Source organism: Tasmannia lanceolata, unplaced genomic scaffold (genome assembly GCF_043159265.1).
Source record: "Tasmannia lanceolata isolate RefF3 unplaced genomic scaffold, GAP_Taslan_0.1 ptg000025l, whole genome shotgun sequence".
Classification (NCBI taxonomy): domain Eukaryota; kingdom Viridiplantae; phylum Streptophyta; class Magnoliopsida; order Canellales; family Winteraceae; genus Tasmannia; species Tasmannia lanceolata.
The window spans coordinates 6,504,324-6,517,604 of record NW_027518702.1 but is presented as its reverse complement, the minus strand read 5'-3'; the positions used below and the strand labels follow the sequence as shown (position 1 = coordinate 6,517,604).

Below are 13,281 nucleotides of genomic sequence, written 5' to 3'. Positions count from 1 at the left end.
ATATATATATATATATTTCACAGCATTTGCAAAAGATTCCACAATCCAACAACACTAAAACAATCACTTGACCTATCTTGAAAATCCTCAAAAAATCGAAGGCTATAAACCGTAAAAAATCTAACAACCTAGTCTACCTAATCTTTAGATTTTTTAAAGCAATAATTTTCCTATTCTAACTTCTACCTAATAATAAATTGAAGTGCTAAGGGACAACATGTCATATAATGTTGCATATAATGTTATGACTTTCTAAATAATTAGACATCAATGCTAATGAAAAAAAAAAACCTTAATGCAATGAAATAATTGAAGAAATTGAGATAACCCATAATACGGCTAGGGTGTGGCCCACTAGTCCTTGATCTGATCTGGGGGACGTTACACTCGGATTTTGAGGTGACCCAGGCACCTCCAATACCTAAAACTGGATAAAATCCCTTTATTTCTCGCTAACTGATATGAAAGCACAACTACCATACCATCTTCACATCTGACTAGTAGAGAACATGCTGGGTGCAATAACTACAATTTCTCTTTTAAATAGCTGGTATAAACAAAAGTGCAACCAATTCATCCGACATGTTTCAACAACAGCATAAGGCATGCAAGAAAATGGCTAACAAGATAACAAGATTATACATAATTTCGAGGCTTTTACACAAGTTATTTCAAAAGCTTTAAAAATCATTTCAACTACTTTCTACTGAACTCTGAATGGTAGTCATTACAATAAATTATAGAAAGGGTAAGGCGTAGACATATGGACCGAATGAAATGAAAAATAGCACAAATACAAAATCCCTTGTTCATCTCCATCCTAAAACCATTCTACTGAGAGGAGTTTAACGGGGGGTGCAACCAACTAAAAACATGGCAAATAGCAACAACAACACTCACATTCTAGCCCCATATGTCACCAAAGATACAATTCCATCTACAACACTAACATGAATACTAGACATAAAAATAGTGCATCTAGGAAACCAAATAATGGATTCACCAGGAAAGGAGCATCAGAAGTACTTCCAGAAGGGCCAGTTGCAGGAGGCAAGCCTAGATATGTTGGGGTTCCTGACACAGAAGACTTTGGTGTTCTCGTTCCAATGCTACCAGGCCCGCCTGATTGAGCTAGTGAAGGTGCAGGAGCAGGAGAGGTATCTAAACTCAATGCGGAAGGTGGGACTATGAGACAAGGGAACTGATGTTCTCCAGCACCATTTTGTCGAGATTAGAATACAAAAGTTACAAAAAATCTACTGAAAAGAATAATATGTATGTGGGAAACAACCAATTACTCCAAAAGCTGGGTCGGTGTTATTTAATCATTTATACTTGAATACTCCCCCTCACATGTGACCCCTCTTTTTTTTGGGTTGGTCGTACACGTGGGACATATGGACCCTCTTTTGGGTTGACCTATCAAGGAGTTATTGGGTTTAGAACCCAGGACAGCAATGAGGCAATAGCTCTAATACCATGTGAAACAACCAATTACTCCAAAAGCTTAAGCTGTTAGAGTCGGTGTTATTTAATCATTTATACTTCAATAGTATGAATTGGTGATCAAACTTTTACCTGGGCATCGGGGTTGAAGAGATGTGGACAACCTGCAGAATGACAAAACAAAAACACATGGCTCAGGACCAGAACAGAACTACACTGCTAAAAAAGGAGTTCGAATGTAGGAGGCCAAGAAAACGTTAGAATGGTTGGACACTCACCTAGTGAGAATTGTGGCATTAACAAAACCACTGTATGCACACTCAGAGACATTACACCCAGCACTGGCTTGTTGCAAAGTAACATTCCCAAGCATGAGGTTGCTGTTCCTACATTGCATGCTTGAACAAGATACTGCCAAAGGAGAAGGTGTGCAATATAGACTGCAAAAAAAAGAAAAAAAGAGTAGTATCAATAAAGGAATTGAAGGAAGAAACATAAATGAATAAGAATTGAAAGATTAATAGGGAAATGAAAAGGCATGCTGCTTAATTACTTGAGATTTCCTGGCCCGCAACTGCATTGGACACAGTGACTAGTTGTAATGGCATAACTCCCATTTGGCACAATCAACCTAAAATCTGAGGAATACCGACGGAATGAAGAGGCACAAGCTGCAATATGAAAACAATAACAGAGCACCAAACCCATCTGTAAAAACCAATAAATATTGATGAAATAGTAACCATGGCCCTGTTCATTTGAGATTATGCCAACCAATTGTGGGTCCAAAAGCAATTATCGGGCTCAAAATTAAACGTAAATTTGAGTCCAATAATTGGTTTTGGGGTCACAATCGGTTGGAATAATCTTAAAATGAACAGGGCCCACACGAATCAAGCATGACTGAAATGAGACTGATGTACTGAACTCCATCAGCAATTCAGCACTTGGACATATACCATTCTCATTACGAGATTATATCAAACAAAACAACAACAATTTGTGGACAGATATTGCACATATAACCCAGACCCATTAGAGCTCAAAATAACCAACTCGATTCAATGGGTAAAAAAGTAACCATTTATGAATATGGCAAAACATGCATGCAATTAATTTAACAGACGCTGATTATAACATTACTAAAATTTAAATGCCATTTTGGGTACCACTAAAATTGATTCTTATTTGCAAATAAGATTATATTCAAATGGGACATTAAGTCCTCTTTGGAAGCAACTATATCATTCCTAAGACTACTAAAGCCATTATTTGCAAATAGTCATATTTAACTTCAAAACCATTTTCATATCTATAATATACTAAGAGTATATGCAGATCATTTTTACAGGTATCAAAAAGAGGCCTTAAATTACTGGCACCCCAGGCAGAATAAAAGAAAGAATGGCATTGCTAAAATGCAATTCCACGGAAATCAAACATGGAGGGACAAAAACCAATCAACATCACCACCATTAAAGGAGTTGAAAAACTACATTAACTTGAATCAAACTGCAGAACAGAGCAGCAACCCATTTCTAACTACAAGAATCGAACATGACTGAAATGAGACTGAAATAAATCAGTACATTGTCATTACGAGATTATAGTAAACAACATGTAAAACAATTTGTGGGGAGAAGTTGCCCATGTAACCCAGAAGCATCAGAGAATAACCTCAACTCGAATCACATACAAAAACACATACGAGTATTAAACACATTGTCATTACAATATGCCGAAACACATACAATTACTTAAACACATGCTGATTATGACATTACAAAAATTTAAAAGCCTCTTTGAGTGCCACCAAAAATTGAATCTTGTTTGCGAATAAGATTATATTAAATTAACCATATTTGCAAATGGGACATTAAGTCCTTCTTGGAAGCAACTATATCATTTCTAAGACTATTACAGCCATTATTTGCAAATAATCATATTTAACTTCAAAACCCTTTTCATATCTACAATACTATATATAATTAGAGTATGAAGATCATTTTTAGAGATATCCAAAGAGGCCTTAAATTACTGAATGCAATTCCACAGAAATAAAAAATGAAGGGACGAAAACCAATCAACATTCAACACAACCAACATTAAGTAACTCAAAAACTACATTAACTTAAATCAAACCGAAAACAGACTACCAACCCATTTCTAACGGAAATAAACAAAGCAGCAGCTATTAACCCCATTCAGAGAATATCACCGGCATTTACCGAAGGATTCCCCATTTTAATGTCTATAATATACTAAGGCTGTGTTTGGTTGCAAAAAACCGGCATGGCTTAGGGGTTTTGCTTGGCACTTGGGTACCACATCAGCATAACTCCTTGCTTGGTTGCCAATATAGCATTGAAATTCCTAGAGTCCTAGGGATGTCACCAGGTTAATTATTGCATGTCTGCGATATGTCACCCTTGTCCCCTCCCTATAATATCCAAGCCCAAAACCATAAAAAAGGTGGAATTTTGCTTGGAGCCCTTGGGAATGATGTTTTTCTCTCTTTCTCTCTTTCTCTTTCTCTCCCTCTATATATATTGTTAATGACATCGCTTACCACTACTCTAAGAGGTTGACAACCAAACAGTACTTACCACTACTCTCCAAGGTAAGTTCCAGACAAATCCAAATCTTGTCTACTCCCTGTTGACTGAAAAACCCCAAGCAGAATAAAAGAAAAAACCGCATTGCTAAAATGCAATTCAACGAAAATCAAACACAAAATTACTAAAACAAATCAACACCACCACCATTAAAGTAGCTCAAAAACTAAATTACCTTACAATCAAACCACAAAACAGACTACCAACCCAATTCTAACCAAAATAAACAAATAAACAACCATTAACCCCATGCCATTTCAGCTCTAAAATTACCAGGAAACGGAACAGCGAGAATATCACCGGCATTTACCGACGGATTCCCCATCGCATTAACACTCATAATATCCGAAACCGTCGTCGAATACTTAGCAGCAATATCAGAAACAGTATCCCCTACCCTAACAACATAAGATAAATAAACCGAAGGGAGCGAATTATCAGTAGAATTGAAACAAGTACAATGTAAGGGAATCTCAAGCATTTGCCCAACATCAAGAACAAATGGATCAGATATAGAATTCGAATTAGCATCCCTAATCTGATCAGCAGAAACTAGGCCAGAGTACACATTGTCAGCTATCGAAAAAAGGGTATCGGAGGGACGGGTTTTGTAATGTGTAGAGACTGATTTTCGAATACCATCTAAGCAAGAACATGTGATTGGGATTTTGAGGAAGAGTTGAGAGGGGAGAATGTGGTTTTCGATATCTGGGTAAGAGATGTCTATGGAGTTTGTGGTGAGGAGGGAGATTGGGTCGATTTGAAAGAGGGTTGAGAGTTCAGAGACTTTGAGATTTGTGTAGAGAGTGTAGCCTAAAAGGGCTGGGCAAGTATCTGAGACTAAACAGGGTTCTATGGTGGATTTGGAGAGGGAGAGAGAGGGGAATGTGGAGAAGAAGATGAGGAATAAGATGGGGGTTTTTGGGTTCAGTATTGGGTTAGGGTTTGGTAGGATCTTTAAGGTTTTTTTAGGGTTTTTTGTGGTTGTGTTGGGAAGAGAGAGGGGGAGAAGAGGAGGAGATAGATAAATGGCAGAGAAAAAGAGAGGGGTGAGAGCTTTTTGAGAGAACCTAACGGTCGGAAGCAAAGAATTAAATACATATTAGAAAAGAAATGGGAGCTGATAAATCCGCACCCCCTCTAGTATAACTCGCCCCCTTTAACGTCATTTGACGTCTTAAACTGCGTTAAGTGCCACATTACCGTCCTTTTTTACGCTTTTTTACGTCAATTCAAAGAAAGAGTGGGTGAATTATACTACGGGGTGCGCGAAGTTATCATCTTCTAAAAAAATAGGCAGAAAATATTTCTTTGTTCCTTTTACACAGACAAAAGGACCGCCTGTGATTTTTCTTTTGACCAAATTGACACTAGCAAAGTATGAGGTGTAAAATGGTGGGCGCCACACCACCGAAATATGAGCAGACGTAATATATTCGCCACCTTTTCTTCCCGGGGACAGCATCATCTATTGTGTTTTGTGAAGGGAAATGATATCTGCGCGCCAAGGTGTTTCTCAATTCTCTTTTGGCTGAGAACTGCTACGTTATTTAATATTTTATCACGTACGCCGCCGGATTCTAGAGTACGCTGCCGGAATATCGAGTACGCAGTCATATTTTCTTGTTTCAAAATGTGTTCCAAACGTATCAAGTACACACCGCTGGATTCTAGAATTTGCCACCGAAATATCGAGTATGCCGCTGAAGTATCAAATACACTGTCGGATTTTCTTGGTTCAAACAGGATGGATTGGGGAGTTTAGAAAAAGGCTCCGAAGGTGCCAAGAGCTGTTGAAGAATAAGGTATTATATAATGACCATAAACGGAATCTTAAGAAGCTGAAAATCTTTCTGGAAACAAGTAATAAGCTGGTTGTAATGTTGTAATGGCCAAAAGGTCAATTTCGATAAGAGCTAGTGCTTCCTCTCGAACAGAGCTCCTCGCAGAAATTCCAGATCAATGAAGTAGGGCGGGCGGCGTGTCAGAAGCGACTGATGAGTGAGAGCGCTACGAAGAGCAAGTGGTTTCTCAACACTTCTAATAATATGCCCCCAGAAAAAACGACGGCCGAGCGCGTAGAGCAACAAGTTCTTGTATTAGTTCCAAACATATCGAGTACGCCGCAGGAATATCGAGAGCAACGCTAGAGTATCAAGTACTCTATCGGATTTTCTGGATTCAAACATGTGTTCCAGACGTATCAAGTACTACGTCGGATTATAGAGTACGCCCCTCGAATATCGAGAGCGCCGCCAGAATATCAAGTACGCAACCAGATTTTTTTGGGTTCAAACATGTGTTCCAAACATATCGAGTACGCCGCCGGAATCTGAAATACATGCAAATATTTCCACTTGATAAGGATCCAACGATCTCTGTTTATTGTAGTCGGCAAAGATTAAAACGAACCCAAGACTTTTTTGGGTTCAAACATATGTTCAAGCGAATCAAATGATGACAGCTAAGGTCAAATGCATTAAATGCTATCCTAGTTTCTCTAAAAGATAATACTAAAATATAAAAAATGTGGTTACAAAGAAGCGTGAGAAATAATAAAATATTCAAATCTAACTTCAATGATAATGACTGACGTTGGACTGTGATCAACGGAAGAAAAGGGGATGAATTTATCATTTCCCATATGAGGTGTAAAAAGTGGGGCTCACCTTATGCATGGGTTTGGGTGAAGATAGTAGGATCGACCCGTAAAAGTACAAGGAGTAAAATGGCAAGACCTACTCTATTCATGGGTTCGACTGAAGATAGTGGTCACCATGGGTGTAAAATGGTGGGGCCCACCATAATCAAAACATTAGGTGTAAAATGTGTAGGGGCCACCCCTATGCATAGGATTGGGAGGAGACGGTGGTCTACCCATGGGTGTAAAATGGTGGGCTCACGATAATCAAAACATCTACTAACCCAACTCGACTAAGCCTCTCTTCCAAACTAGTTGGGGTCGGCTAATGAATCCTTTAGAAAATTTGCATGAAGAAGGTGAAAGGATCTATCCGGCTCAAATTGACTAAGCCTAATCCTGACAATAGTTGGGTTCGTATAAATCGATCATTTTCTTCCATTCTCTCCTATCCAAGGTCATGTTCTCTATTATGTTCCTAGCTATCAAGTCTTTCCTCACTGTATTTACCGAAGTTGTTTTCGGTATGCCCCTATTTCTTTTTACTCCATCAACTTGGCACGAGTCACTTCTTCTCATTGAAGCATCCAAAGTCCTATGTTGGATACGCCCAAATCATCTTAAGCGGTGCTCTCTCATCTTTTCCTCAATTTGTGCCACCCCCACCTTTTTATGGATGTCTTTATTTTTAATTCTATTTAACCTTGTATGGCCGCACATCCATCTAAGCACTCGCATCTCCGCTGCACTCATCTTATGCACATGCTGCATCTTGCGGCCTAACATTATGAGCGGTACAGTATGGCTGCCCTCATAGGTATCTTATAAGACTGAATCAAGCTTCCACTTCAACCAACCTGCTCTTATTATGTGGTTAACATCCTCTTCAATCTCTCCTTCCTTATGTAGGATTGAACCAAGATAGCGAAAGGTATCCCTCTTAGGTACCTCCTGTCCAGACATATTTACTACCTTCTCGCCCCACCTCCTTGCATTACTAAAGTTGCACTCCATATGCTCTGTCTTAGTCATTCTCAGTCTAAAACCTTTAGATTCCAAAGTAGTTCTCCATAGCTCTAACTAAGCATTAACTCCTGCTTTGGTTTTGTCAATTAATACTATGTCTTTTGCAAATAACATATAACATGACACCTTGTACTGGATACCCTCCGTAAGCTCATCCATAACTAGCGTAAAAAGATAAAGGCTTAGAGCCGATTCTTGGTGCAATCCTATAATCAAAACACGAGGTGTAAAAATGTGTAGAGCCCATCCTATGCATAGGAATTGGGGGGGGGGATGGTGGATCCCAACCCATCAAAACGTGAGGTGTAAAAATGATGGGCCTCACCCTTGCTATGCATGGGTATAAATTTGTGGATCACACATTCACACCTGTCGGGGCCATAAATCCGACATCTAATGGTAAGCAGAAGCCTATGCGAAAGGGTATTTTCACAATCCATCCAAAAATCCTAAAAATCAATTTCGGCAGCAAGATAAACTCATAAGCCTATATTCTAAGAAACCAGCATAATCAGGAAAGAGCCCCAACCAAAAAGACAAGATTCTTAGAGGCCTGAGTACTCCAGTCTATGAAAGGGGCCAAACTTCGAGTCATGCATCTAATATTACTTTAGCTGATGTGTTTTTTTTTTCCAAAAAAAAAAAGAGTTCATGTAAGAAACTGTTAATAATGGAATAAAACTAGAAAATAAATCACATAATAGCTAAAGTGAAGTGCAAATGCAGCAGGGAATCGAACTAGAAGATTAAATTAACCTACTAAAAGCAACTAAAATTTAAATTCTTCAGTAGTATAACTCGTGACCAGTAACTTGGACTCTATACAGTCATATGCAGTGGCTCAATCCAGCGAAACAAATCTTGAAGCAGCAGTAAAATCCCCCCTTGCAGCATTTATTCCATCTACTAAATGTAGCAGGCCATGTATGCTAATGAATTTCTGTAATTTTTTCAAGAACCATGTAAACATCCTTGACAATTCTATGAAAATTCACCATAATTATAAGAAACTAAGCACGTTTGGTTGCTAGGAATTTGTTTTAATGATAAATTGGGCATCTTCAAGTGTGAAGACCCTGAAAATCAGGAAACAAGATCTTGGAAACGGCTGTCTCCGTGATGAGAAGTTGATAAAAATTGGAAACAAAAAACTCTGTTCAAAACCGGATCTACGTTTTCCAGATTTTTAGCAACTTCTCATCACGGAGACAGCCGTTTCCGGGATCTTGTTTCCTGATTTTCAGGGACTTCACACTTGAAGATGCCCGATTTATCATGAAAACAAATTCTTCTCAGCCAAACGTGCCCTAAAAATAACAGAGATTCTTAAATTCATTTTGCATTCTGCCAATGGGCTTCTGCTGACATCATCATATGTCATGCTGATCTCAGCAGTTCGCACCCCCTCTTCCGGATATATTTTTTTCTTCTATTCCTTATTTTCTTCTTCTTCTCTCACACTCTGATAGCTCTCCGCTGGCTAAATTTTACGCCCTCCCTCCCCACCACCACCCACACACGCACGCACGCACACCACCACCACCACCAGCCACACACCCACACACACACCACCACCACACCACCACCACACACACCACCACCACCAGCCACACACCCACGCACGCACACCACCACCATCACCACTCCCCCATAGCACATATGAAATCTAAAACATATACATACTCAATATTCCAGCATCGCGGCTGCCACACGTCTGATGAGCGCTACACCCAGGGAGGGAGAAGTAATGAATGGGCTGCTTGCTGGAACAGCCTCAGTGATTTTGAGAAGGCGGGGGCTCACCCCACCCCACCCCACCTGCTTGAAGAGAACTAATTCTCGAGTTTTTATCTTCAAAATCATCAAACAATTGAACATTGTTGCATCTCAGTTCTTCTTCCGTCACCTTGGTACTATCCACTGGTGGTCTTACCACGAGATTGCATTATCTTCTTGTCAAGCATATGCATGATCTTCCCGTTAGATTTCTTTGTAAAAGGGATGTGTACTTCTATGTTGCCTGTCTTATGACCACCTTGAAACTTGAACAAATTGGCCACATTAAATATAGGAGAGTCATATCCTTCCTATCTCAACCTTATAGGAATTGTCATCTTTTATTTATGTACCCATCAAAACCTTTATCGTCAAAGATACACCATAACAAGATCGCCTTCGTTGGAAACTCGTGACCTTCATTTTTGGTTAGCAGCCTCTTGATACTTATTGTTACTCGTCTCTCTCTTAATGCACTCAAGTTTGGATGTCATGGGATGTTTGGAAAAATCATCGGCATCTCCCCTATGCGTGGCTTGAAACTAGAGACGGACCAAGTCCAGAACTTGGTTCAGGTTTCTTCCACCAACAATGTCAAATGGTTACGCGTGGTTTGATTTACTGAAGCATTAGAGGCAAACTCAGATTGGGGAGGGGCTAAGTCCCATTGAATGAATCCTTGCGTCGAAGCCTCAAATTGTCAATTCCTGTTGTTTTCAACTTGTCATATTGATGTTGAAGGAGCCGCATTTTTTGCATCTTTTTGTGCATCATGATCGGTCTCTTAACCTTGTATGTTGATTCTTGCCACTTCCTTGTTCAACCATAGTAGAAGTCGAAAAATTGCAGCAATCACAAAATTTGGCAAGCCCTTTGGTGAGAAACTGTTTTTTTTTTTTTGAATGGCTAGAAGATTTCACTACCGAGAAAGGGGCCGAGGAGGACCCAAAAATACAACAAAAGAGAGCAAAAGAAGAAAGGAAAAAGAACATAGGAAATCAACAATTAGGGAGGGAGAAAATAAAAAAGCCCCATTGGCCGCCGACCGCTTAACATGATGGAAAGAGATCGAAGCCGAGCCCAATCTATCAAGAATCTCATCGAATAAGGCGGCAAATCTCTGTGGAGAGGCACATGTGCACCTCTTACCTACCTGATGACGTTGAGAGAATCCCCTTCAGTCACAACCTTGTTCAAGTCCACATTGAGAAGCAGTTTAATTCCTTGGTGAATGGCATGGACTTCCGCATCGTTAGCATCCGCTACTCCAATTGGGCCACTAAATGGCCATAAAACTCCTCTTTCATCTCTTAACAAACCATCAATTCTCTAAGGCCCTGAGTTACTAAGGCTAGAGCCATCAAAATTAAGCTTTAATAGTCCATCTGTCGGGGTTGACCAAGCTTGAGAAAATTTTGGCTCATTACTAGAAGTGCTACATATTTCCTTCCAGCCGTGCCATAAGTCGTAAGCCGATACAAATCTGAAGCTTTTTAGGCCTTTTACCCATGATATATTGTTAAGGAAATGACCTTATTGAAAAGGAATTGGGCTCCTTTAGCAAATCCCTTGAATACTCTTGCATTTCGTTCTTTCCAAAGAACCCATATCGTGGCCATGAAAGAGACATGCCACAATCTTTAATCTTTACTTTTCCAAGGAACCATTGCCCAACTTTCCATCAACTCTTGGAACTTCGCTGGGAACACCCAATCTATCCCGAATCTGCAAAGTAATCTACCCCATACCTCTCTAGCCATCTTACAAAGACCCAGGATATGGTGCACAGATTCACCCGAATCTAAACACAATGCGCAATGATTAGTGATTAACATTTTCATTTTTAGGAGGAAATCAATAGTTTGGATCCTCTCTAGCCATGCGACCCATATAAAGATGCATACCCTCGGCGGTGCTTTGATGGCCCATACTTTGGCCACTTTGGAGGGATCGAGGCAAGGTAGAAGCTTATGGTAAAGAGATTTGACTGAAAATTCCCCATCTTAGTCCCAAACTCATATTCTTCTATCCTCTCCATCTAGCTTGATATAACATTGCTCTAGCGACTGTAGAAGCCTTCCCACCACTTCTAGTTCCCTGCAGAGAAGTTTCTTCTAAAAGGAGGAGACAATATCAACCTGCCATTTGTTCGACTGAAACACTCATTAACCATAACTTCCTTATTAGAGGCCAGCGCAACCAACCGAGGAAAAACATCTTTTAGAGGCATATCTGTACACCATTTGTCCTACCAAAACCGAACTCTTTCCCCATTATAAACTCTGAATCTGATTCCTTCCAAGGACTTGGCTTTGAAATACAATACATCCCTCCATATGGTTTTCCCTGACCTCCTAAACTTATCCTCAGACTGCCAGTGTCCTTTTTGTGAACCATACTTCATTTCAATGACTTTAACCCACAATTGAGATTCCTCCTCCCCAAACCTCTAAAGCCATTTGCCTAACAAAGCTTGATTTGTCTCTTTGATTCTTTTGATACCAAGTCCACTGACCTTGATGGGCTTGCTCACCTCTTCCCAGCTTACGATGGGGATGCCTTTCTTATCATTTGACCCACCCCATAAAAATCTCCTTTGTATTTTTTCCAATCTTTGAATGATACTCATAGGACATTTGAACACATAGAGCTGATAGATGGGTATATTAGCCAATACTGCTTTTATCAGTGTAAGTCTACCTCCTTTGGACACCGAATTTCTTTTCCAAGTATCAAGCCTCTTCTCTACTCTATCTACAATGGGCTCCCAACTTTCTTTTCTTGGAGTACCAATACTAGTTAATCCCAAGTAAGTAGATGGAAAAGAGTCCATATGACCCATTACTCTTGCCAAGCCACTCATCTTCTCGGATTGAGTGTTTATGCCAAAAACTTTCGACTTGTGGAAATTTGTTCTTTGACCAATTATCATCTCATAGCACCTCATAATTGCTTTAAGGTTTACCACTCTGACAAGGTTCGGAGAACTGAAGATCAAAGTATCATCCGCAAACTGTAAATGGGCAACCTCTAGTTGACCTTCCCCAATCTTAAAGCCTTCGATTAGACCTACTTCTTTCCCTTTGTCTACTAATCTGCTTAATGTCTCTGCAACTAAAACAAAGAGGAAAGGGGATAATGGGTCTCCTTGTCTCAATCCTCTTGAAGACTTGAAGAAACCTTTTGGTGAAGCATTTATTTTGATTGAGAACGAAGCCGATGAAATGCAAATTCTTATCCATGACCTCCATTTCGAATCAAATCCCACACGGCTAAGCAAGTATTCAAGATACTCCCACTCCACCCTATCATACGCTTTTTCCATGTCTAATTTATAGACAATGCCTTTCTCGCCCATCTTGGAGTAGAAGTCAATTGTCTCATTAGCGATAAGAGAACAATCTACAATTTGCCGCTTAGTAATGAATGTACACTGACTTGAGAGACCCGCATAGGTGACACCTTCTTAATTCTCTCTGCTAATACCTTTGCCAGAATTTTATATAGCCCCCCTACCAAACTGATCGGCCTAAGTGAGAAACTGTTTTTTTAATGCCAAATAATGCAATAAAACTAGAATCTAAATGGCACAATAGCTAAAGAGAAATATATTTAAAAAAAAAAAAAAAGCTAAAGAGAAATTCAAATGCATTAAGGAATTGAATTGGGAGATTAAATTGACTTAGTGAAAGCAACTAAATTTTTAATTCTTTAATAATAGAACTTGTGAACAGTAACATGAACAATAACAAGTAAAGATTACTGTAACACAGTCTC

At 39.5% G+C, this 13,281-nt stretch overlaps 1 protein-coding gene across 1 annotated transcript; it reads right to left on the bottom strand.

Moving 5' to 3' along the window:
- Positions 1 to 620: 620 nt before the first annotated feature.
- On the bottom strand, positions 621 to 12,862 carry LOC143857593 (uncharacterized). Its single transcript, XM_077368057.1, has 8 exons — positions 12,020 to 12,862; positions 11,253 to 11,305; positions 10,658 to 10,783; positions 4,335 to 5,131; positions 2,000 to 2,117; positions 1,725 to 1,886; positions 1,580 to 1,610; positions 621 to 1,213 (listed from the first exon to the last, which is right to left on the bottom strand). The coding sequence occupies exons 1-8, from the start codon at positions 12,860 to 12,862 to the stop codon at positions 938 to 940; spliced, it is 2,406 nt and encodes an 801-aa protein (XP_077224172.1). The 3' UTR covers positions 621 to 937.
- Positions 12,863 to 13,281: the final 419 nt, after the last annotated feature.

What these genes read in the sequence shown, in the direction of transcription:
- LOC143857593 (XM_077368057.1), bottom strand. Translation starts at nt 12,862, where the DNA reads ATGGGCGAGAAAGGCATTGTCTATAAATTAGACATGGAAAAAGCGTAT. An exon ending in GATTCTCTCAACGTCATCAG is followed by an intron (nt 5,132 to 10,657) that starts GTAGGTAAGAGG and finishes TCCGACCGTTAG; the next exon opens with GTTCTCTCAAAAAGCTCTCA. An exon ending in CTCTTCAACCCCGATGCCCA is followed by an intron (nt 1,214 to 1,579) that starts GGTAAAAGTTTG and finishes CAAAATGGTGCT; the next exon opens with GGAGAACATCAGTTCCCTTG.